Source organism: Bos javanicus, chromosome 22 (assembly GCF_032452875.1).
Source record: "Bos javanicus breed banteng chromosome 22, ARS-OSU_banteng_1.0, whole genome shotgun sequence".
Taxonomy (NCBI): domain Eukaryota; kingdom Metazoa; phylum Chordata; class Mammalia; order Artiodactyla; family Bovidae; genus Bos; species Bos javanicus.
This window is the reverse complement of record NC_083889.1, coordinates 58450082-58475567: the sequence shown is the minus strand read 5'-3', so window position 1 is coordinate 58475567 and position 25486 is coordinate 58450082. Positions and strand designations below refer to the sequence as shown.

General features: G+C 58.8%; 1 protein-coding gene across 2 annotated transcripts in view; it reads left to right on the top strand.

Moving 5' to 3' along the window:
* FBLN2 (fibulin 2) overlaps positions 1 to 25486 on the top strand; it is a 69583-nt gene that overhangs the window by 14833 nt on the left and 29264 nt on the right. For both annotated transcript variants that reach the window (XM_061397240.1, XM_061397239.1), the window contains exon 2: positions 6322 to 7610. In XM_061397240.1, coding sequence (XP_061253224.1) covers positions 6377 to 7610 — 1234 coding nt within the window. In that variant the 5' untranslated portion in view covers positions 6322 to 6376. The remainder of the gene's footprint in view (positions 1 to 6321; positions 7611 to 25486) is intronic.

Genomic DNA, 25486 nt, shown 5'->3' with positions numbered 1-25486 from the left:
AGGAGTGGAGGCTTGGTAGTGGCGATGAGTCGGTGCCCCGCGTGGGGGGCACCAGGGTGGCTTTGCCAGCTCAGAGAGTATGAACCCGGGGCTTCTGTGGACGGGTGTGCTGTAGTCCGTTTTTGGGGGTGGGGGTCATCTGAATGGAGGAACGTGTGTCTGTGTTTGGGGGGGAGCTCGCAGCCGGGCAGGGAGGGCAGTGGAGGTGTGGTCAGCGTCATCAGCCCCCCGTTCCCTGGGCGCCCTGTGGATGTGGGGCTGTGGGACAGTAGGCATGTCTCCCTGGGCACCCTCGGAAGACAGCCTTGCTGAGCGAGCCCCGGCCCTGCCCCGCCCACACCCCACTTGTGAGACCCTGGCCCCGGGGCTGCATCAGAACCCCTCCCTGGCAGAGCTGTGGTCAGCCCAGGCCAACCCACCTCTCCACTGCTGCCCCGAGCCTGCCCTGGGTCCACAGGGCGGGACGCCCCCAGCCGAAGGCATCTCCCATCTTCCTTCCTGTCTAAAGGCCTCTTGTTTTTGCCTCTTGGTGATGGAGCATGAGGCCCCGAGAGGATGCCCATCACTGGCCATCGCCGCGGGCTGCAGATCCCTTGGGAGGACCCCGTGGATCAGGAGAGCCTGGCGCCCGCCCTGCACGCACGAATGCCCCTTTCTCAGCGTCCGCTCCAGGGCTCACGTAGGCCGCTGGCACTGTGACAGTCGTAGTCTTATTATCATCAGCGCGCATGCCTTTCTTACCCAGCTTGGCTCATCTGTGGGTGTCGGGAGAGCCTGGGGGAGCCTCTGCGTCTCCGTGGTCCCCAATGAGCCCCTACCTCGGGCCCGGCGCCCCCCAACCTCGGCCCAGCCACAGGCCCTGGGCAGTCCGCCACAGGGTCTCCGTGTGTCCCCCCACTCTCTGGCTGCAGGAGGTCAAGAACCCTTTCTCAGCCCCTCCCCTCGTGATTCCTCTTTTTAGATCGGAAGGGGGGGCCCTCTGTAGAAGCCTATAGAAGAAACATTTGGGGGGCTCTGTCCGGCAGGGGCCCTGGGAGAACAGCAGTGGGCACCCCCTGGAACAGGGTGTTTGGATCCGAGAACCAGCCGTGTAGAGATCGTGCCCTCCCAGTCCTGTCTCGAGTGCAGGTTCCCAGTCGGCTTGCTTGTCTCCGGGGGCGGGGAGCTCCCTCTGCTCCCTGCAGCCTGGTCTGTCTCTGACCCAGAGGGGCTGCCTTTGTTCCCCCATCTCTGTGGTTTGTCATGTGGATCTTGGGCCTCCTTGCTGGGGGGTCTTCTACCCGCCTGAGGTGGGCCGTGGGGGTCAGCCCTCGCCCAGGGACGCCCTGGCTTCTGGCCCCACTGCGCACTTGCTCCTGTCCTCACCTGCATCCTTACCGTCCTCACCTGGACCGTCCCCGGGCTTCTCAAACTCAGCCTGGCCCAGTCTCCCCAGCACGTCGTGACCCTCCTCCATGGAAGCCCCAGCTCCATCCATCCTTCCGACTTTCGGCCCCAGACCTCCGCTTCTCCTGGACTCCTTACCCCCCATCCTCTCCCACCACCCATCATTTGCCCAGCTTCCTGCTCTCAACACGGCAGCAGAGAAGCCCTTTAAGTCAAGGATCCTGTCGGATCGTTCCAGGCTCTGGGGCTCATTGGCCATTAGCACCCTGGCCCTTGCTCACTGGGCTCCACCATGGTGGGTAGACCCTGCGGGTGGTGGGGAGCCCCTCTCCCCTTCCCCGGTCCTGCCTCGGGCCCCTTGCACTCGCCGTCTCTGCGTCTGCTGTGCTTTGCCTCCCGAGAGGGCCGGGGCTCAGGCCTCCGCTCACATGTCGCTTCCTCAGAGAAGCCTTGCCCGACTCCCCTGGCTGACACAGCCTCTCCCCTGCCCCGGCCTCTTCCTGTCCCATTTCCTGGCTTTCATTCATTTACGTCTCCATTGTCCTCACGGCCGCCTGGCGTTCAGTAATCTCCGGAGTCCCTGTGGGCTGGCACCCGCCTCCCCACGCTGGGGCCACAGCGCTGGCGGAACAAGCCGCGTTCTGCAGGGCGCCGGCTTGGGGGGCTGTGCCCTCAGCCCCGGCTGACGGGCTGCGGGTGCGGGCTGCTCCTGCTGCTCTGTGGCCGCTGCGCCGTCACCGCCCTGCCGGCCAGGCCCTTGTGCCACCGTCGTGTCCTCCCGCATTGTCCCACGCTTCTCCCGTGTTCTCTCATTGTGTTCTCTCATCGTGTTCTCTCGTGTTCTCTCATCGTGTTCTCCCGTGTTCTCTCATCGTGTTCTCTCACGTTTCTCCCGTGTTCTCTCCTGGTGTTCTCCTGTGTTATCTCGTGTTCTATCTTGGTGTCCTCCCGTGTTCTCTCATCATTTTTCCCGTGTTCACTCATCGTTTCTCCCGTGTTCTCTCATGGTGTTCTCCTGTGTTCTCCCGTGTTCTCTCATGGTGTTCTCCTGTGTTATCTCGTGTTCTCTCATGGCGTCCTGTGTTTTTTCGTGTTCTCTCACGGTGTTCTCCCATGTTCTCTCATCATTTCTCCTGTGTTCACTCATCGTTTCTCCCGTGTCCTCTCATGATGTTCTCTCATGTTCTCTCACAGTGTTCTCCCATGTTCTCTCATCATGTCTCCCATGTTCGCTCATCGTGTCTCCCGTGTTCGCTCACGGTGTTCTCTTGTGTTCTCCCGTGTTCTCTCATGGTGGTGTGTGTTTTTTCGTGTTCTCTCAGGGTGTTCTCCCATGTTCTCTCATCATTTCTCCCATGTTCGTTCATTGTTTTTCCCCTGTTCGCTCATCGTGTTCTCTCATGGCGTTCTCCCGTGTTCTATCATGGTGTCCTCCCGTGTTCTCTCATCATTTCTCCCGTGTTCGCTCATTGTTTCTCCTGTGTTCTCTCATGATGTTCTCTCATGGTCTCTTACGGTGTTCTCCCATGTTCTCTCATCATGTCTCCCATGTTCGCTCATCGTGTCTCCCGTGTTCTCTCATGGTGTTCTCTTGTGTTCTCCCGTGTTCTCTCATGGTGGTGTGTGTTTTTTCGTGTTCTCTCAGGGTGTTCTCCCATGTTCTCTCATCATTTCTCCCATGTTCGTTCATTGTTTCTCCCGTGTTCACTCATCATGTTCTCTCATGGTGTTCTCCTGTGTTATCTCGTGTTCTCTCATGGTGTCCTCCCGTGTTCTCTCATCATTTTTCCTGTGTTCACTCATCGTTTCTCCCGTGTTCACTCATCATGTTCTCTCATGGTGTTCTCCTGTGTTATCTCGTGTTCTCTCATGGTGTCCTCCCGTGTTCTCTCATCATTTTTCCTGTGTTCACTCATCGTTTCTCCCGTGTTCTCTCATGATGTTCTCTCATGTTCTCTCACGGTGTTCTCCCATGTTCTCTCATCGTGTCTCCCGTGTTCGCTCATCGTGTCTCCCGTGTTCTCTCATGGTGTTCTCTTGTGTTCTCCCGTGTTCTCTCATGGTGTTTTCCTGTGTTTTTTCGTGTTCTCTCACGGTGTTCTCCCGTGTTCTCTCATTGTTTCTCCCGTGTTCGCTCATTGTTTCTCCCGTGTTCACTCATCGTGTTCTCTCATGTTGTTCTCCTGTGTTCTCTCATGGTGTTCTCCCATGTTCTCTCATCATGTCTCCCGTGTTCTCACATCGTTTCTCCCATGTTCTCTCGTGCTCTCTTATGGTGTTCTCCTGTGTTCTCTTATGTTCTCATGATGTTCTCCTGTGTTCTCTCACGGTGTTCTCCCGTGTTCTCTCATCGTTTCTCCAGTGTTTGCTCATCGTGTCTCACGTGTTCTCTCATGGTGTTCTCTTCTCCTGTGTCCTTTCGTGTTCTCTCACGGTGTTCTTCATACTGTTCTCTCGTGTTCTCTCATCGTTTCTCTCATAGTGTTCTCTCATCGTGTCTCCCGTGTTCTCTCATGGTGTTCTCCTGTGTCCTTTCATGTTCTCTCACGGTGTTCTTCATAGTGTTCTCTCGTGTTCTCTCATTGTTTCTCTCATAGTGTTCTCTCATCGTGTCTCCCGTGTTCTCTCATGATGTTCTCCTGTGTTCTCTCGTGTTCTCTCATGATGTTCTCCTGTGTTCTCTCGTGTTCTCTCATGGTGTTCTCCTGTGTTCTTCCGTGTTCTCTCATGGTGTTCTCCTGTGTTCTCTTATGTTCTCATGATGTTCTCTCGTGTTCTCTCACGGTGTTCTCCCGTGTTCTCTCATCGTTTCTCCAGTGTTCGCTCATCGTGTCTCCCGTGTTCTCTCATGGTGTTCTCCTGTGTTCTCTCGTGTTCTCTCATGGTGTTCTTCTGTGTCCTTTCGTGTTCTCTCACGGTGTTCTTCATCGTGTTCTCTCGTGTTCTCTCATCGTTTCTCTCATAGTGTTCTCCATCGTGTCTCCCGTGTTCTCTCATGGCGTTCTTCTGTGTCCTTTCGTGTTCTCTCATGGTGTTCTCCCGTGTTCTCCCATCGTTTCTCCCTTCTTCTCCCATCGTTTCTCCCATGTTCGCTCATCGTGTTCTCTCATGTTGTTCTCCCGTGTTCTCCTGTGTCCTTTCATGTTCTCTCATGGTGTTCTCCCGTGTTCTCTCATCGTTTCTCCTGTGTTCTTTCATGGTGTTCTCCCATGTTCTCTTGTTTCTCCCGTGTTCTCTCATCGTTTCTCCCGTGTTCTCATCGTGTTCTCCTGTGTTCTTTCATGTTCTCCCACATTCTTTCATTGTGTTCTCCCCAGCTCAGCCAGGAGGTGGGCAGCTTAAAGGCTGTTACCTCTTTATCTCTGTTATAAACGTAGTAAAGTGAAGTCCCTATCCTTATATTTCTTGGGTGTGAAATTTACAAACTTAAAGTACTAGCGATGTGGCTTCAATGTGTTCGTTTCTAGGTCAGAGAACTTTAGCAGTGACTGACAGCACAGCTCTGGGGCGGGGAGCGGGTGGAGGGGGACCCCTTGTCTCTGACAGGGCGGCCCCGGGCGGGGCAGGCCTGTCCCCGAGTCACGGCAGGTCCCAGGGCCGTGGGACCAGTGACCTTTGTGAGGATGGAGGTGAGGGGACGAGTGAGGCCCTGTGAGAAGGTGACATTCGAGGAGCATGTAGAGGAGGCTGAGGAGGGGCTGCGGGGGTCACGTGAGGGCCCTGGAGGGCAGGTCGGGGCAGCTCCCACAGGGAATCCAGGCTGCTCCTTGCTGGCCGGGAAGCTGTGGGGTCAGCTGCTCTCAGAGCACACTGGCTTTGCAGAGAAAGGGATCGGGGGAGGGAGGCGGCAGGCGGCTTCCAGGGTACTGGTAGGGGGAGGGGAGTGTGCGGCTAGATGGAGGGGTTGGGCAGGGGTGGGTGGAGGGGGGTGGGCAGGGTGGATGGAGGGGGGTGGGCAGAGGCGAGTGGATGGAGGGGGGCTGGCAGGGTGGATGGAGGGGGCTGGCAGGGTGGATGCAGGGGGTGGGCAGAGGTGGGTGGAGGGGGCGGGCAGAGGCGGGGAGCTCTTCACAGGGCCCCATGAATGCATGGCGTTGGCGTGTGTACATGTGTGCACATGTGTGTGTGCGTGTGTGCAGGACACTGAACGTGCAAGGCTGATTCTGCGAACGACAGTAACGTTTGCTGAGGAGGTTGGCAGAAGGCTGCCCTGCAGCTAAGCTTGCAGTCGTGGGGGGTCCGTTGGGGGTTGTTCCTGAGCCCTGGGACCTGAGGGCCGCAGTGGTGGGGGGCTTGTTTGCTGCGTGAGACCTGGGAGGGCCTGGTTCCTGCCCTGCATCCACCTGGCCGTGTCCTTTGGCTGGCCGCCCCGGGCCTGTGGGCGCGTGACTGGGGCTCAACCTGGATTTCGGGGGGGGGAGATAAACTGGGTGCTGCCGTGTGCACGTGCCTGGGACCCTGTGTGCAAGACCACCCGTCGTGTCCCAGCACACGAGTGAGGCTTGGTGACACGGTGCTTATAACTGCCTGGAGGACTGTGGTGGGGCCTCTGCCTGGCCGTCACCCGCGTGCCTGTGGCCGTGTGCCCAGTGAACACGTGTGACGTGTGTGTGTGTGTGTGTGCCTGCGGGACTGGGGGCAGAGGGTCCCACTCGGGGACGTGTCAGGAGGCGGGTGAGGGCGGGGGCCGCGGCCCTGAGCTGGGTGCTGGCGACCCTGTACATCACCCAGGTGAGAGTCGAGGTGACCTGTCTGTGCAGTGTCTGAGCAGGTGGGAGTGTGTGTGCGGGGATGTGGGGCGAGTTCCGCGTGTGAACGGAGACGGTGAGGCTGTCCAGCCGTGCCCCCATGTGCTGGCATGTGTGCCGGGCGTGCACGCGAGTCCCCCCACCCCCACCATGCAGTGCTGACCCCTGTCCTTTCCGATTCCCCCAGGGCCTTGTGGGAGAGGACGGTCCGTCTGAAGGCTGCACGTGACTGGCTGCGGGGCATGGCACGGCTCGGGGAGCCCATGGGAGCCTGGCTGGCCCTGGCCCTGGCCCTGGCCCTGAGTCCCGGCGGTGCGGCAGCCCCGGGGCAGGACTGCACGGGCGTTGAGTGCCCGCCGCTGGAGAACTGCATCGAGGACGCGCTGGAGCCGGGGGCCTGCTGCGCCACGTGCGTGCAGCGGGGCTGTGCCTGCGAGGGCTACCAGTACTACGACTGCCTGCAGGGCGGCTTCGTGCGCGGCCGCGTGCCCGCCGGCCAGTCCTACTTCGTGGACTTCGGCAGCACCGAGTGCTCCTGCCCGCCGGGCGGCGGCAAGATCAGCTGCCAGTTCATGCCCTGCCCAGAGCTGCCACCCAACTGCATCGAGGCCGTGGTGGCGGCCGACAGCTGCCCGCAGTGCGGCCAGGTGGGCTGCGTCCACTCTGGCCGCAAGTACGCCGCCGGCCACACCGTCCGCCTGGCGCCCTGCCGGGCCTGCCACTGCCCAGATGCAGGCGGTGAGCTCATCTGCTACCCGCTGCCCGACTGCCACGGAGACGCCGCCCCCGGGAACACCTCGGACGCCGAGGATGGGGACCCCGAGCGGCACTATGAGGACCCCTACAGCTACGACCAGGAGGTGGCCGAGGCGGAGGCCCTGGCGGGCGAGCTCCAGGCGGGCGCTGGGGGCCCGGCCGCTCTGGGAGGCGGGGGTCAGCCACCTTCGGCCCTCCAGGCCACTCTCTGGCCGGCAGCCCTCCCCAGGCCCACAGCAGCCGCCGCCCTGGGTCCCCCGGCCCCTGTGCAGGCCAAAGCCAGGAGAGTGACGGACGATGGTCAGGAAGACAGGGAGGCGCCAGCCGTCCAGGATCAGCTGGCCGCAGGCGGCCCCCAGGGGCTGGACGGACGGCCCACGGCAGGCCCGATGCCTGCTCACCCTGTCCGGGAGGAGGGGGCCGAGGCCAGGGCTGGGGTGGAAGAGAACCTCATCCCCGACGTGCAGGCCACGCACCGCAGCGCCGGGCCCCCTCCCACGTTCAGCATGCCCAACATCCTCCTGACTGAGACCACGCAGGGCCCCCCCGAGGCCCCCACTGAGCCCAGTGCCCATGCCGCCCTGACCACACTTCAGCAGGAGACGGCCCGTGCTCCACCTACCCAGGAGGTGCCCCAGCAGCCGGCTGGGCCCCGGTCCCGGCTGGAGGAGGAGGAGGACCCCAACTCCGTGCACTCTGTCCCGAGAGCTGGCCTCGAAGGTAAGACTCTTCCCTGGTTCCTCCCGGGATGCTCGACCAGTGGAGGGCGTCCTTGGGTCTTGGTGCTGGCCCAGGTCTGTGCTCAGCTGGAGGGGGGTTGGGGGGTCTGTGGCCGAGCCCCACCCCTCTGAGGGAGCCCTGGGAACCTGTTGTCTGGAGACCTCTCTCCACGGCAGGGAGTCCACGTCCTGTCAGGTCCTGGGTCGTTCGCTCTGAAAACCTTCAATGGGCATCAGCTGTGGGCAGGCCCTGCAGGACCCTAGGGAGGCAGCGTGGGCCCGGTTGGCCCTGGTCCATGGGCTATGAGCGGGGTACCCCTGGGCGGGGTCCAGGAGGGTTTCCTGGGGACGGGGGGCCCGTCTGTCCAGAGCTGTGGCCCTTGGCGGGTGTCCACAGTGTGCTGAGACTGAGACTGCAGGCCCCTGGCCCGGCGGCTCCTTCCCTGCATCCTGCTCCCAGTGGGCGGCACAGAACTCGCCCTCACCGAGTGCCTGCCCCACCTGTGGCTCGACCCCCACAAGCTGGGCTCCTGATTTTCAGCTCACCAGGTCGAGAGTGGAAAGGCATGGTTCGTGGAAGCGGGTCGCATGGCGGGAGGTGGCGGGCTGCCACCAGGGCAGCGGGCTTCCGGGGGCTCCTCCTCACCCAGGCCCCCGGGCCTGCAGGAGGCGGGGAGCGTAATGAAGGCCACGTGTGCCCGAGCGGGCGGTCTCGCAGGCCTGCCTCCCGAGTCTGTGCCTGCAGCCTCCGGGGTTTCCAAAACAGACACGGCCCCCCGCCCCCTCTGCTTGCTGCCAGAGGCCTCTGTGGCTGTGGGCCTTGGAATCCTGGAGGCTTGCTTTGTTCTCGGGCGCCCCAGGTTTTTTCCTCTGCCTGGGCTTTCTCAGATGGTCTTTGGGGTGTGGCTGCCGCTGCAGTTGGCCGGGGAGTAGGGGCCCCTGACTCAGTGCCCCTCATCCCATCCGAGGGTTGTCCTGGCAGGGGCCCAGCGGAGGGCGCAGACAGGACGGGCTGGGTTTCTCGGTGCTCCTCTGGGGAGGGAGGTGTGGATGGTGGGGGGCGGGTGGGGTGAGGGTCATTGGGACCCAGGAGTTTGGCCCTGGCCGCCTGAACAAGGACTGATGGCCGCCCATCACCCCATCATCTCGCCGCCGCCTCCTCCTCACCCTGACCCCTCTCCCTGACCCCTGACCCCTACCAGCTCTCCACCTGTAACTCAGGCGGGCACCACTTTGTGCCTCACTCTGTCCATCTCTAAGCGCAGGGAAGGCCCTGCGTCGGGGGCGGGGAGGGTTCTGAGCGTTAAATGAACTAACTCATTCAAGCTCGGGGAGGGGCCCAGCACTGCTGAGTAACTAAAAACGCTCGCTTTGATTATTCACCCTCTGTTACTTGGTCTGCCCACTCAGTTTCTACAACAGACAAGTACGGAACAGCCTCTCTGCACCGGGGGTCGTGGTGGTGAAACTGAGTGGGCACAGCCTCTGCCCTTCGTGGTCTGGTGGGGGCAGAGGGCATGCGTGGATGGGCACACGGAATTATTTGTGGTCGCCACCATGCACACAGCGTGGGGGGCGGTGGGGGAGGCCTGGTGGGTGGGGGTCAGGGGTCTGATGGTGCATCGCTGGGGCAGCCAGGGCCTCGGTGCCCTCTGGCTGCTTTTGCAGGGGGTGGCTGGGGGATCCCGAGGGAAGGAGGGCCCTTGGGTGAAACTGGGGAGCTGGTAGCTTGGTCCTGCTTGCCCATGGGACCTGCTGAGAGGTGGGTCACAGGGTGGAAATGCCCCTTGGCCACGCTGCCGTGGCAGCCCGGGCCTGGAGAAGGTGGTTGCCAGCCATCGCCCCAGGCCCCACTCGGGCAGGGTTCCGAGCCTTGCCAGGGTTCCTGGCTGCCTCTGGGCGTGTCCAGGTGGAACCTGACGGAAGCCACATGCCTGACTCCCCCGCGGGGAGAGGGGCTCTGACGTCTCCTGTCACTCGGGGGCTTCTACCGCTGGGCTGGCAGGATGGAGGGACCCGGGGACCACCCCACCCCGCCCCCCTGAGCACAAGGGCGGGAACCTGGGGTCAGGGTGGCCCAGCTAGAGGCAGCCCCCTCCCCAGAAAAGGACCCCAGTGAAACCTGCAGGCCCCGGGACCCTGTGGGAGGAGGAGCACCCCCGCCCCCGTCGGGACTTTACATCCCGACGTGTGGCCGGGATTCTGCTGGGCAGGGGTGTTTGAGTGGCTCGACGTCCAGTTAATAGAGAAGCTTTGACGTTGAGATAGCTGGATGCAAACTGCAGACCCCGTATCACGCTCGAGGCCTATTTTTGCACCGTCGTAAGCTCTCTGAGATCAGAGGCCCTTTCAATCATCACAGCCGCCCTCTCGGTACACGGTGGAGGAATTGGGGCTGCTTCCCCACCGACACACGTGCAGGAAGTGGTGAGCCCACCTCACCCCCCATTTCTCCACGTCTTCACCCCAACAGTCACTTCCGGTGCCCAGCCTGCCTGAGGGCTGTGATGCATGCCAGATGTTCCCCACACCCAGTGTGGCCTTGTCGCCGGGACCGTATAGTTCAGCAGAAGAGAAAACCCCTGCGTCGTGGGAGTGCAGCGGATGTGCTCTGCGGGCCTGTCCAGGGAAGCTGACGTCCCTGGAGATCAGGGAGGGCTCCCTGGAGGGAGGGCTGTTTGAGCAGGAGGAGCTTTTGACCGGGTGGCAGTGGGGATCAGAGAGTGCGTCTGGCAGAGGCCACAGCAGGTACAGAGACCCTGCAGGTGGAGAGGAGGTTGGGTTGGAATGAGGCTGTGTGGCTGGGGTGAGAAGAGGCCTGGGAGGTGCCGGGGACCAGCCCCGGCTGATCCAGGGTATTCGAAAGAGAGACGGCGTAGGCGAAGATCAGGAAACAATTGCTTAATTAAATGTTAATTAAGAATATAAAGAGTAATAGAATGAGGATAGCTCAGTAAAATTCAGTGAAGAAAAGAGGCTGAAATAAGGATAGCTCAGTGAGGAAATTCAGTGGAGAAAAGAGGCTGAGTAGCTTGGTTTACGCGGGAGACCAATAAAACTTCAAGACAAGAAGTTTGCACCACTTACGTAGGCCGCAGGCGTCCTTCCGTTCTCCCGAAGGAGAGGAGACACTGAGGCCTCCCCGGTCGGATCTTAGAAGCCCAGGCATAATTAGTAAGCATGGCGGGTTCCGCGCTCCAGATGGAGACTCAACCAGAGTGAGAGAGAGAGCGACATGGGGAGACCAGTATTTCGAGAAACTGATCCCAATTCTTTATTTTCCGTGGTCTACTTTTAGACACTGAGATGTTATGCAAAAGTCACGCGTGGTCAGCAGTCCTGACTTTTATCAAAGTCAGGTGCTTCATACAAATGTATACAGAGGTCTTAGGGGTGTTACATCATCTTCTGGCCAGGGGGGCCTGCTGACAATTTATGACCCTCTCCTTGTGACAGCGGTCAGTCAACCAGGACACTTATTTCTCCAGGGGTGATTATTCTTAAAACAGACGGCACCCAAATAAAGTTACATTCCTATAGGGTGAGGGTGTAGTGGGTTTTAGTTAAGGAAAGAATTTACTTAGCCTAAGGTCTAACGTGGTTAATATCAATGGTTAATACTTATTTCTTCTATATATTCATTAATGTGTGTAAGGGCAGGGGATGTGGAGACTTAGCAACAAACATTGGCTCAACAAATGAAAAACCCTTCACCAATACACTTTGTAATCAGCCCATTATACTTATACTAATAGTTTTCTAACTTCTCTAAAGAACCTGTTTTTAGAAGGTTTAAAGCATCTCGTGCCTCTCACGGTTGGGAGGCTGTGAGCAATCACATGTGGCTGGACGAGCCTGTCAGGCAGGCTAGAGAACCTTCAGAGGAGTTTGTAGGTTAAAACACTCTTGTCACGCCCAGGAGTTTTTATTGACTGGAGCTCTAGGTTAAGTCCTTCTCCGAAAGAGGTGGTGGGGGACAGCCCCCCGTAAAGTCAGAAGTGTGGGTGAGAGCACAAAGTAGTAAAGTAGGCAGGCTCTGGTTATGGGGGTAGATGCTCGAGGATTTCCAGGGGGACTCCTGAGGCTTGATCCCGCCTTTGCGTATGTCAAGCCTCCTTTCTCATGACCTTTGTCATGGGCAGAGTACCTCACTCTGGCCCCCAACAGGGAGGGGCAGGAACTGGGCCCAGGGCAGCAGTGTTACCCTCAGCACGAAGACTGGGGCCTTTCCCCAGGGGCAGGGGGTGCCCCTGCCAGTGTGAGGCAGGAGCTGGTACAGTCTTACTTGGGTCATGGAATGCTTCCTCCGGGTGCAGGGGGCAGAACGTGGGGCCTTCAGCATCTGGGGTTCTCCAGGGTCCCCCAGAGTCCCCGGGTTGTGGGTCCAGGCAGCAGTGAGACCCGCCCAACCTCTGCCTGGTCCCTGGACGATTGCCGCAGACCGTCCTCTCTGCTGTCCTCTCCAGTCCGGGCATGTGGGAGATTTAAACTGGCGCCGGGTCTGAGAGGTCCCCGAGCATGGCCAGGGGACCCGAGGGAGCCGGGCTGGAAACCCGGACAGCTGAGCCCACGTCCTGTGCGAGAGCGCCTGGCTCCTGGAGTGGCCTGGAGAGGGCGTGTCCCCCCGCCCCCCACGCCGAGCTCACAGGCAGGCCAGGTAGCCCTGCCCCAGCCCACGGCCGCTGGGAGCAGACCAGGGACCCAGGCCTCCCCCGGCCCCTGCCCGTCCACGCTGAGTCCCCGGGCAAAGCTCGGCCTCGCTCCTCGTGTGACCTGAGGCCTGGGATGCCACCTTTCTGAGCCCCAGGCTCTTCACTGACCCCGCACAGCTGGGCCGGCCCTGCTCTGTTTTGTTTTGTTCAGTCACTCGGTTGTGTCCGACCCTTTGTGATCCCTTGGACTGCAGCATGCCAGGCTTCCCTGTCCTTCACCACCTCCCGGAGTTTGCTCAAACTCCTGTCTGTCGAGTCGACGACACCGCCAGCTGTCTCACGCTCTGTCTGCTGTTGGGCTGAGGGTGCACGCCCGTGTCACGGGTTAGTGTCTTTCTGGAAAGCACCTTCGTAAGCCCTCAAGTTTTGCTGCAACGTTTAGAAGACGTAACGTGAACACGAGCTTCCTGGCTTTTGTGAAATCGGCAGCTGTGGGCCTGCCAGGCGCATGTGTCCTGGGGCAGCTGCCGGGGGACCTGAGAAGGGGCTGCCTGCCCGTCGGGGTGCAGGGGGGCAGCTGGACTGTCCTGGGCTGGTTCCCCTTGCTTTCGTCACTGGCTCGGCCCCAGTTGGCAGCTGGGTGGTGGATGGGTCCTCTGCAGGGGGTGCCTGTCAGGGCACTGAGATGTCCTGTGTGGTGACCTTGGGAGGGTCTGTGTGGTCCTTCTATTCCATGGAAGAGGAACTGGGATTCTGAGAGTGGAGGGGATGGCAGTGCTTTTCTAGAGGTCGTAGTAGAGCTGAGCAGGGGGCCCTCGTCTTCCAGGCGCGGGGTGGGCTCACAGCTCCCATGGGGCACCAGGGCAGGAAGGGGTCCCCGGCTTTGGCTGCCCGCAGAGCCTATGGCACTTGGAGGAAAAGGGCGCATTTCACAGCCGCTCCCCATAGTGAAGGTCTGGCCTGAGGGGGGTTTCTTGGCTTTAGAAAAACAGTTTCCTTCCTTCCTGCCTCCCTCCCTCCCTTCCTTCCTAGACAGCTTTATGAGACATTGTTCGTGCACCAGTAAATCCTCCCATTTAAAGCGTACAATTCAGTAGGTTTTGTCAGGGTCATGAAAACATCATCAGAATCGAATTCTAGAACACTCTGATCACCCCAGAAAGAAACCCCATGCCAGTAGCAGCCACCTCCGGCTTCCTCTTCCCAGCCCCCAGCAGGCTCGGGTTTAGTCGCCATCCGCATGGATTGCATGTGCTGGACGTTCCTGGACATGGAATCACAGAGTACGTGGCCTTTGGGGACTATCCCCGGTTAGTTACTCAGCGTGACTCTGTGGAGTTTCCTTGTGTTGCAGCATGAATCAGGGCTGCATTCCTTCTCGTGGCGGGCATTCCAGCGCGTGGATGGGCCACGTCCCCGGTTAGTTACTCAGCGTGACTCTGTGGAATTTCCTTGTGTTGCAGCATGAATCGGGGCTGCATTCCTTCTCGTGGCGGGCATTCCCGCGCGTGGATGGGCCACGTCTTTGTTTGTTCATGTGCCAGGTGATGAAGTTGGCACCTTTCAGCTACTGTGAGTGCCACTGCTCTTGCGTTCACTACCTATCTTTGAGTGGACGTGTATTCCTATCTTTGGGGAACGTACCCAGGAACGTAGTATTGCTGGGTCGTCTGGTAACTCTGTGTAACTGTCAGATGAAACACCGAACTGTTAATCCACAGCGGCTGCCCCGCTATCTTCACCAGCACTTGTTATTGTCTGTATTTTTTTAAAAATATGTATTTAATTTTTCAGTTTTTGGCTCTGCTGGGTTTTAGTTGTAGCCTATGGGACCTGGTTCCCCAACCGGGAATTGAACCCCAGCCCCCTGCGTTGGGAGCCCAGAGTCTTAACCACTGGACCACCAGGCAGGCAGTCCCTGTCTGCCTTTTTGAATGTGATGTGTTGAAGTGTTAGGTGATACCTCACTGCGGGTTTCACTGGCCGTTCCCTCAAGGCTAGTGACGCTGAGCTCCTTTTCTCGAGTTTAGACAGCCCTGAATACGCACGTCCGCGTTCCGTTAGCCATCACAGCGGTGCCATCATCACCGACACGTGGTTTCTGGAAGGTTCCACCGCCTACTTGTAGGAGAAGGGTCAGGCAGGAAGGGGGCCGCCAGTGTTGTTTGGAAAGTACCTTGACCCCGTGGGTCCCTGGCTCAGTCTCAGGGACTGCAGGACGTGGGAGCACGCCCGGGAACCACAGGTTCCCACGTGTGTTGGGGGTGTGCACTCGCTTTCACAGATCCAGCGTCGTGCGTGCACCTTTCTGTCCTCTGCGTTCCTCTGTGCACAGCCCACCCTGGGGCTCTCCCTGTTGGCACGTGGGGAGGAGCTCTGCTCCCTGCACGCCCCCGCAGTCGCTCACTGTCCCTGCTGGCGGACGCTCGGTCGTCTCCATTGCCTCAGTGAGCGTCTTCCCGTCATGGCAGGAAGTTGTCCGGTCCGTGTCCACCTGGGTTTCTCTCTTTTCTCTCGGTGAGACGTTTAGCCGACATGATCAGGAGGCCCTCTCAGAAGCGTGCGCCTGTGCGTGCTCCGAGTCACCAGCTGTGCCCCACTCTGCCACCGCTGCTCCAGGGCATCCTCCTGACCCAGGGATTGAAACTCTGTCCCCTGTGTCCCTGTGTCCCCTGCCTTGGCAGGCGTGTTCTTCCCACCGCGGCCCCTGGGCAGCCTCAGAAGCTTGCAGCTCAGTGAGACGTCTCAGAGGTGAACGCCCGCGTGCCCAGCACCCAGATCATGAGGCAGCATCCCGAGATGAGCAGGCTCCCCTCGTCTGTGCCCGTCCCCAGATGCTGCCCTGACCGCAAACAGCTCTGGGAGTTTTGTGAACGGGGCCGTGTAGTCCTTAGCAGCAGCAGCAGCAGCAGCCTGCTCTCTGGGGTGGCGACTTGCGCTCAGCACAGCACTTCATGTCCACATGTTGTGGGTGCCTCGGTGGGTCCTTTTTGTGGTTGAGAGCTGCTCCATGGTGAGGACAGACCCTGGTTGGTGGTTCCTTCTCCTGAAGGGCTGTGGGCTTTTTTCCAGTCTGGACCCTTTGGAGGAGGGCTGCTGTGCTCACGCCACTCCATGTTTTGATGACTGCCTACACACTTTTCTCCAGGGAGGCGCCAGCCGGCTGCCATGGGCTCTGCTGGCGACCACGGGGTGTGTCCTTCTAACCGGTGCCTGCCAGCTCCCCTCCACTGATGGTACCAGACAGTACTCACACCTGCCGTGTACAGGAATGCCTGTTTCCCTAGGTTACTGAGTCAGCAAATATTTATGAGAGCCTCCTGCACGATTCTAGGTGCCAGAGAGACAGCTGAGATCAAAACTGAATGAAGTTGGCACCCCTCACGGGCCTTCCACTCTGTGGGAGGGGGTGCCCACAGCCAGCCGTGAGAACACGTCAGATCTGTGTCAGATGCTGAAGAGACCAAGGAGAGCGCTGAGCATGGCTGCGAGATGCTCGCACCTCGGCCGGAGGGACGTGTCCCCCAGGACTGTTGGTGTTGGCATGCACTCCTCTCTCCCCTGCTTTGGCCGAGGGCCCCCCGGGAGGTCTGCCAGCCCTGTGTGGGGTGCGGGGTGATCTCTCTGCGGGGTGATCTCGTCTCGCCAAACCGGTGACAGTCCTTCCTGCGGGGCACACGCCTCAGTCACGGCATGAATGAACGCGAGGTCTGCTGCGGCCGCGGAACCTCTGTGGTGCACTGTATGCATTTCTTCCCGATTCCAAGACCACGGGGCGGCCAGGCTCACTGCCCCAGGCTGGGAGTGGCCACTGGGAGGGGCTGCTTTGGGAGTGGTTGTTTCAGGATGGCCCCCACCAGGGCAGCTGCCTCCGCCCCACACGCTCGTTTCCATCGTGGAAACAGGGCTCCCAGGGAAAGGTGAGATGCACATGGGGACTCTCGGACCGGGCTCGGAACCGCCTCAGCCACTGCTTTCTCCACGTCTGCTGCCCGCCGGGCAGGACGCCGGCCTGGGGTCGAGGGTCCCTCTTGATGGATGCTACAGAGGGTTTGGGAAAGAAAGGAAGCACACGGGGTGGTCATTGCAGTGAATCTACCCCAGGCCGGTGCTCTGGGAACCTCATCTCAGCCCCCAAACAGCCTTCCAGCGAGTCCCCTCCCACCAGGGGACACAGCCCGTGGCCCAGCAGCGAGCAGTGGTAGGCCAGCTGCGGATCCAGGTCCTTCTGACCCTTGGGGGTCCCTGGCCTGGTCCCCAAGGCTGAAGCTGCCCTTCCCCACGCTGGCTGTGTGACCTCAGGCACATCGCTTCACTGCCCCGGGCCTCGGTTTTCTCGTCTGTACAGTGGGCTTCCTGAGGGCTCCCTGCTAGGGTGCGTTCTCAGCTGGCAGGAAGCTGGCGCCGCGTGCTGGGGTCTGCCGCGTAGCAAGGTTGCCCTCACGCTGGTGTCCCGGGCGCTCCACTGGAGGGCAGCCCCTCTGAGCTCCAGGCTGCTTCCCATTCATCCCCCAACTGGCTCTCCTGAGGCCCAGCCAAGCCCCCTGGACCTCCTGCGCTGTGAACCTTCCAGAGCCTAGGTGCCTCGTGACCTGCAGCTCAGAGGTGGGGGCAGTGGGCTCCCCCGGGGGAGTGTCAGCCCCATCGTCCTCCAGCGCCTCCTGCAGGCGGGGCCGGGATTGTACAGCCTCGGGCCCTTGGTCGTCCAGCGTCTGGGGCCTCCAGGAGGAGCTTCTGTCCGGCCGAGGTCAGCTGTGCATGGACCGGGTGTCTACCGGGCCCTCCCTGCCTGCTCCGGGATCTCCATGCAGGGAAGTTGGGCGTGGGACTGAGTTGTACTGGTCATGAGCCAGCTTGGTCCTCCGAGGGTGAGTCCCTGGGCGAGAGCCCTGCCTCTGAGTCTCTGGCTGTGTGACGTCAGGCGATGAACGCACCCTCTCTGAGCCTCAGTGTCAGCATTGGTGAGATGGAAGGGTAAGCTCTCCCCGCCAAGGATTACTGACCAGCGGAGAGGGGACGACCGCCTGCTCAGAGCAGCTGCTGTGGCCTGAGCTCCATTCTGTCCCTGCACCGGGGCCCAGGACTCTGGGTGGTGGGCTGCGGGTTTGTTTCTGCTTAAGTAAACAGATGTGGCCTTTTCTGGGGCCAAGAGTTGTCCCTCTGGTGAAGAGGCAAAGGGGCCGGGCCTCGTAAGGTTGGCTGGGGGCGTTCAGCGGCTTACTGCCTGCCCCCAGCCCTGCCTGCTCCTCCAGCACCCTCAGATGCGCAGAGACTTCCCCCCACTCCCCGCCAGGCTGGCCCCTGCCCTGCACCTTCATTCTGGCACCTGCCCACGGACTCAGCCCCCATCCTGGGGGGTCCCGCCTTGGGCGGCACAGCCTGGCCATGGGCTGACATCCCAGAAACGGGGAGTGTCTCCTCCTTCAGCCTCGGTCGGGCTGCGTACGCATCCCGTGGCAGGCGCTGTGGTCCTCCCTGGACACGTATCGGTTGGGGTGTTACCGCCCGGGACACCCATAGCGTGGGGGTCCGTCATCCCCACCTCACGGCCGAGGTGCCTGAGGGACAGAGAGGTGATGTCCACGTGCAGGGTCACTGAGGGCGGTGAAGCGGATGTTTGCCGACCGACCGCCAGTGGCACCTCCTGGGGTTCGTCCAGCTGCCTGGCCCGGGGAGGGGCTGGTTTTCCCTGTGGTCAGAAAATCGAGGCTCCAGGTGCCCAGCTCCAGCATCACTGCAGAATGAGAGGGGACGAGGCGGCATGACCTGTCACTTTAGATTTTCCAAAAGATGCCTCGGATCTGGAATTTTGAATCAAGTCTGCAGATCTGTAAATGTATATCAAGGCCGCAGCAAAGTGTGCAGTGGGCACCAGCTTGCTGCCATGGTTTAGACTCACAGAGCGCCAACTGCCCCTAATTATACGTCTGGGACACAGAGGCCGACTGGGGGCCTGGCAGACTTCACAGCGAGCTCAGAGGGTGGGGTCTCCAAAGCTCCAACTCCTGGCCCAGCGGAATCCAAGTCCAGAAAATAGGCTCTAGGCTCCTGGAGAGGGTGACCGAGGGGGCTGCAGAATGAGCGCACTGCAATGGGGGCGGTCACCCCCGGCCTGGAGGGGGGCTGTGACCTTAGGCCTAGGCGGCTGTGCCCAAGCGGGGACCCAGCTCCGTCCACGGTGAGCAGGCCAGGCGGTGGATCAGGGTCAGCTGGACGCCACCTTGCAGCCGGGGAGCGGCGTGTGCTTCCTGAGACAGGCGGCCCCAGCTCAGTGCGCCAGGGTGGCTCGCGGGCCCATGCTGGAGGGAGGCATGAGGGGCAGACGCCGACTGCCGGGTGGAGGAGCTGTGGGAGTCAGAGTGGAGGCTGGGCCATGGAGACCTGCTCAGAGAGGGGAGAGGCCAGCCTGTTTCTTTCCCGCCAAGTTGGCCCCACCTGGTCAGGTGGGTGGCCTCGGGGGTGGGGGCTGGTCGCTCAGGGAAGGTCTCGTGATTCCTCGCCCATCACCACCTGGCCCCCAAATCCTGGATTCCGGAACAGAGAGGCTGAGGGTGTTGTCTGTGGTGGCCCAGCCCGGGGGAGGCAGAACAGGGCTCCAGCTTCCCAGCTCTGCTCCCAGTGACATCCAGTTTAGGGTCCTCAGTGGGGCTGGGCGTGTTACCCATCTCTTCACGGTCCCTTCACTTTGAATATTCTCCAGACACTGCAGACTGCGGGGGATGGGGACAAAGGATGGAGATATTTGTGGGTGGGGTGGGGAAGAGATCTGGCCAAGATCTAGGTTGGGTAGGCCACGTGTGTGGGTTATGAGAAACGGAAAGTCGCTGGGCGGGGTCGCTGGGAATTTGGTTCCAGAAGGACCCCAGCCTGGCCCAGTGGCCTCCCACTTGGGAACACTGGAAACCTTGCAACCCCTGACCCTTGCCCAGTATGCACCCCCCCACCACCCCACCCCACTGCCTCATCTGATGACGGACTCCAGGGTGCCCGCTGCCCCTTCCCCAGCCAGGATTCTTCATGTCCCCTCTGCTGATGCTCTGCTTCCTGTTTGCGTCTCATCTCAGAACAGAAAAAAAACTTGTCCAGTTTTTTTATGTGATTTTTTTTTCTTTTTTTTTTTTCTAATTTTATTTTATTTTTAAACTTTACATAATTGTATTAGTTTTGCCAAATATCAAAATGAATCCACCACAGGTATACATGTGTTCCCCATCCCGAACCCTCCTCCCTCCTCCCTCCCCATACCATCCCTCTGGGCCGTCCCAGTGCACCAGCCCCAAGCATCCAGCATCGTGCATCGAACAATGTTTTTGATGAGTCAGTTTTATTAAGATGGAAATTGAAGTTATATTTACATTTCTCTTAGAGTAAATACTGGCTCTGGAAAACCCAAATTGCCTTACAGATAAACATCTTCTCTTATTAAACTGTGTGCATGTACAATGAACTGGTAATTAAACTATCTGGAAAGAACAGGAAAATAGAATGATGTCGTTTACAAGATTCGTCTATAAAACGAAAAGCTATCCCAAGAACTGGAATGCCATCAGACTCTAGTTTGAGCCAAAGCATCGTCTGGGGTAGCAGCCGTTTCTGAAGCTCATAATGAACAAGAGCGAGTTCATAGTTCTTTCTAAGGAGAACAGAATCCATGTCAGATGTCTTGGTTTTTCTGCAGTGTGAGTTACACTGCAAGCCTGTGCTGGGGTACGGGGGTCTGCAGAAGCCTCTAGAAGCACAGCAAGGGAGTGCCCCCACATCTGGGGCCACCAGGAGCTTCGGCAGGGGCTGGGCTGGCCGGTGGCCGAGGTGAGCCTGGGTGGAGGGAGGGACAGGTCTCCTTCCAGACGAAGGCCACTCTCATGGGCGTCCAGCCTCGGTCACGTGCCCTGCGTCAGGAAGATGCTTGCAGTGGTCTGCTTCTAGACTCCTCTCCCAGTGACTCGTTCATTCTTAGGGCGTGAGCTGTCCACTGCAACATCCAAGTGCTTGGGTCTCGTTGTTCCTTCCTTGTTTCTGGGAAAGTTATCTTCTCAGAGAACAAGGCTGGTCCCGTTCAGTTTGTCAGCGTTTGCCTGCAGGTTCCATGTGCCCAGTGGCTCTTTCTGGGGTGGCATCCGCTAACCACGGTGCCCGGGCCCCACACACCTCTTGAACAGAGCAGAGCCTGTCAGGAGTCTCTGCATGGCCCCGATCAGGGCAGCCTGCTTTCCTACAAGCCGCTTTTCTCTTTTCCCGTGGTGTTGGCTTCTCATTGATAGTGAGGGTACCAACAGCCCTAGCTCTTTCAAATGCCCACGACAGACCCACACCCCTACTCCCTGGGAGGCCGGGAGGGTAGGACTTGTGCTGGTCATGCGACCACCCCCTACCGCCTTCCAGAGCTTCCCAGGACTGGCTGGAAGCCTGGCACAGCCCGTCCACATCAACAAAGCCCACCGTAGAGCCTGCAAGTAACTGCGGCTCTGCCAGCCACGGCAACCAGCATCTCAAGTACCACCCGCTACGCCAGCCCCCACCAGGTAGCTGGGACCGACCCTCTAAGCGGCTTGGGCTCGGGAAAGAAATCTCAGACCCGTAACCGTCCATGGCTTGTTCTTTCTCTCTGGTTTCAGTTACCGCGTGCACGTGCGTGTGTGATGGACCCGGTTGAGTCTGGCACAGTATGTTGCAACAGAAATAAAGACATCTCTGGGTACATTGCTACATGCTGTGGTCCTCCACCTAACAGTCGCAGCGCCCTCCTGCTGCGTGCATACTTCTCCGCCAGTCCCCAGAGAGCTGCCTCCAGTCCCTTTTGTAAAGGAGTATCTAATCAGGGACGATGAGATCTTTTCCGGTTCATGTTGTTTTATTTCTTGAATTTCCTTCTTTCTGAAAGCTTTTATTAATACCATGGAGGCTCTGGAGCATCTTTTCATCTAGATTAATTTAATAGTACTCCCTTAAAACTTTCTTATGTCTTACTATATAGTTCTATAAAGTATCATGTCTGTAAAGCACAGGGATCTTCATAAAAAAAGCTTAGTAGGTTCCAGGCATCTCCACCCGGATCAAGACACAGAACATCTCGAGTGGGCCAGACTCTTCCTGGTGTCCCTTCTCGGCTGGTTCTGCTCTCCCTCCCCCCGCCCCACCCCCACCATGGAGCCACAAGGCTGACTTATCGCTATCAATGACTCCTGCCTATTTTTGAATTTATTCTGTGTAATGGGAACCATATGATACGGTTTCGCTTGCGTTTAACTTCTTGAGTTCAGGACCATGTGTTTGAGAGTCATCCAGACTGCTGCATGTAGCAGTAATTCATTTTAAAATGCTGCTCTTTATTGCTCTGTCGTAGGGATAAATCATAGTTCATTGATCTGTCGTGGTGTGGATGGAGGTTCGGGCTGTTTCTGGTGAGTGAATGCCGTGGCTGTGGACATTCTGTGTGTTTCCGAAGGGCGTCCACCCAGCAGAGGAATTGCTGCATCGGAGCTGTGGCCAGCCCTGCCAGTCTTCCAGAGTGTCACCGGTTTCTGTCCCCACCAGCCGTGAGCAAGACTCCAGCTGTCCCCGTCTCTGCCGACACTGGATGTGGTCTGTCTGTTTCATCATCGCCAACCTGGTGGCCATGTAGCCGGATCTCACGGTGGCTTTAATTTGCATTCCCTCGCATCTGATGACGTTGAGCACATTTTCATATTACTGTTGAACAGTTTGTTGTTCTTTGCCCGTTTCTAAATTAGGTTTCTTTGTCTTGCCAGGCCTAGGAATTCTTGAGATGTTCTGGGGATACATCTTCAGCTGGGTCACAAATGCCTCATCTCATTCTCTGACTTTTCTTTCCACTCTCATGATGACTTTTTCTGATCGGCACATTGCAGACGCTGTCTTCTGAGGAATGAAGGCTTCTCAGTTTCGTGAAATGCACTTTATTGACCTTTATTTTTATGGTAATGTATTTTTTGCCCTTTTCAAGAAATCTTTGTCTACCCTGGAGTCATGAAAATATTTTCCCTTGTGACATTCTAGATCTTTTAACTTATTTCACCTTCCACATCAGATCTCGTTTGTTTCTCTGGGTGAAGTGAGTAGGAGTCAAAATTCCTTCCTTTCTCTGTACAAAAGCTTTTAGGTTTCATCAGGTCCCACTTGTTTATTTTTGTTTTTATTTCCATTACTCTGGGAGGTGGGTCACACAGGATCCTGCTGTGATTTACGTCAGAGTGTTCTGCCTATGTTTTCCGCTAAGAGTTTTATAGTTTCTGGTCTTACATTTAGGTCTTTAATCCATTTTGAGTTTATCTTTGTGTGTGGTGTTGGAGCGTTCTCATTTCATTCTCTTACACGTAGCTGCCCAGTTTCCCGGCACCAACTGACTGAAGAGGCTATTCCCCCGTTGTCTCTTCTTGGTTCCTTTGTCAAAGATAAGGTGCCCGCAGGTGTGTGGGCTTATCTCTGGCTTTCCATCTTGTCTGTATCTCTGGTTTTGTGCCAGTACCATACTGTCTTGATTCAAATGGATATTCAGTTGCCCCCAGTCTGGGTGTTGAGAAGCCCGTCTCCCCGCCAGCCCCCAAGCCTACCCACTGCAGTCTCCTTAGTCAGGATCTGGTGCGTGTGAGTAGGTTTTTTCTGATCTCTCTTTTCTGTTCCATGGTCAAGCTGTCTTTGCACACTGCCCTGAGTTACTGGAGTCCCTTGGGAACTTTTGCCGTCTGGCTGCCTGACTACCCCTGGCTGGGCGTGTGGTTGGGGCTGCTGTCTGCTCACCTCTAAAACGGGGCTGGGGATGGGACCTTGTCCTGTACCTGGAGGGACGGTGCTGTGGCTGCAAGCTGGCGCCCACCAGGCCAGAGATCTACCAGTGAGCCAGGGTGGCCGGGCACCTCCCAGGTCAGGCTGGGGTAGGCGGCGATCTAGCCAGTGAGCCAGGGTGGCCGGGCACCTCCCAGGTCAGGCTGGGGTAGGCGGCGATCTAGCCAGTGAGCCAGGGTGGCCAGGCACCTCCCAGGTCATGCTGGGGTAGTCGGCAGGTGGGCAGGGTGCTGACTCAGGTCGGGGGAGGGAGTCAGTGCGCACCCCCCACAGGGAAGCTAGGCGGTCAGAGGGGCTGTGAGGGGCGGCGGTGCTGGGGGCCTCCTGCCCTGGGGGAGGGATGGAGGCCTCTCTGAGAGGCTGGATGGCCTGGGCCTGGCAGCTGGGCTCAGCCCAGCCACTCCTGCTGGTTCTCAGCCATCGTGTCCGGGATCCTGGGGCGGGAAGACAGCGCTCAGAGTCTCGCTTGTCTGCCCATCTTCCAGTCACTGTGAAAGGCGTCCAGGCGCAGCCAGGGCCTGCAGGTGACCCCTCCCCCCAAGAGCACGGAGCACCGGCGCCTCAGCGTTCCCCGGGCTGTTTGCTCAGGCCCCGCAAACATCCTGACCAAACAGGGCGCTGGTGGCGGTGGCCGCCCATCACCCTGCAGGTGGACATTTTTCTGCAGCATTTCCAAAGCCGCCATTCTCTAGGGCTCTGATGTCTGGGAGAGGGCACCCTCTGGAGGGGTCACGGCCTCCGGGCTGGATTGTTCTGGGCCCCCCCGTTTCCTGTGATCAAAGGAGGTTAGAGTCCCCAGAAGCTCAGGGTCTTTTTTATAACAGTACTTTTCTTCAATAGGCAATACCTGCCTGCGATAAGGAAAAGACATAAAAAGTACAAAGGAGGCCAACAGTGAATGACGGGGTGCTGCCTCCCCGCCAGGGCCGGGCCCTCGCTGGGCACGCACTGCTACCCCCTCCTGAAACCCTCCGTGTATGTGCCTGTGTCCCTTTGGAAAGGTCCTGCTGACTCGTGCCTGACTCTCGGCGACCCCACGGACTGTAGCCCACCAGGCTCCTCTGTCCATGGGATTTTGACAGGCAGGAATGTTGGAGTAGGGTGCTATTTCCTCCTCCAGGTTTGAAGAGGTCGGCAGTGGCTTACTAGACGCTGCTCAGCGTGAAGCCTGTCTTCTTTGCTCTTTGTCGTCTGTTGGGAAATTGTTGCACGGAGTTGCATGAAGATCTCACACCGAGCGCGTCCTTTTTGACACTCGTGTGCGATGCGGCGGTCATGACACCAGCTGTTTCATCGCTGCCCTGTCGGCGGGGCTGGCTGGGCCTGCATCTTCGCTGTCTCACGTTCCGGGGCAGCTGGTATCCAGGACTTGCATGTGAGTGCCCGCTGTGACCTGTGAGCTGTTAGATTTCTCAGAGGGGAGGCGCTACATCACCCCTCTGTTTCTGCGCTGTGTGCCTTATTTTCTCCCTGTTGTGGTTAACAGCACGTAGCGTAGCACTCGGAGTTGTAACTGGTTTTAAACGTACACATCCGTGGCGCTAGGTACGCCCACCCTGTTATGTAACCATCACCACCCTCCCCACCGTCCAGCTCCCGAGCGTATTCTCTTCTTCCCAAACGGAACCTCTGTCCCCGTGAAACACTAACCCCCCCGTCCCTGCCCGCTGCCCTCAGTAACCTCTCCTCTGCTTTCTCTCTCTGTCACTAGAATCCTATGTAAGTAGAATCCTCTGTGTAAGTAGAATCCTCTGTAAGTAGAATCCTATCACACTTGGCCTTTGGTGTCTTGCTTGTGGCACTTTTAGGGACAAAGTTGTTCAGGACTCTTTGCATCTTCAGTCTGAGAATTTTCTAGCCAGATGATCTTTTCCAGTAATGCCTTTGTTATGGGGTATTTGTGCGTAGAGGAGCATGGGGCACTTGCTGGACGGTGGCGGAAGGGCTCGAGGTGGGTACCACCTACCACAGCACCAGCCGTGGGGGCAGAGGCTGCGGCCGCCTGCCCGGTCACCACCATCCTCACTTCTGCAGGCATGAGCGCCTCGTGTTCGTGACAGCATCATCGCCTCAGAAGGCGCTCTGCCCTTCTGTGGGTTGGAGCTTCCCCTGAGAGGAAGCTCAGTGTCTGGCCATGACGGCTGCTCCCTCGAGGCCGTGTCTCTGCGGTTTGCCGTGTCTTCGTGGGGCATGGTGTGCCGCGTGCCCCTTTGCACCACATGGACCTGCCCGCGTGTCCACCTTCTCTTGGCCACAAATTCAGAGACAGGAAGCAGAACAGAGGTCACTGAGGGTAGGGGGCAGGGGCTGGGGAGTCCAGGAGGGTCCTGAGGTTAGCGCAGGGACGACCCGGGGAGACGTGGTCTGGGGAAAGTCAGTTACTGGACAGACCTTGGCCGTGGGAGCGCCAGAGGGTGCCCCG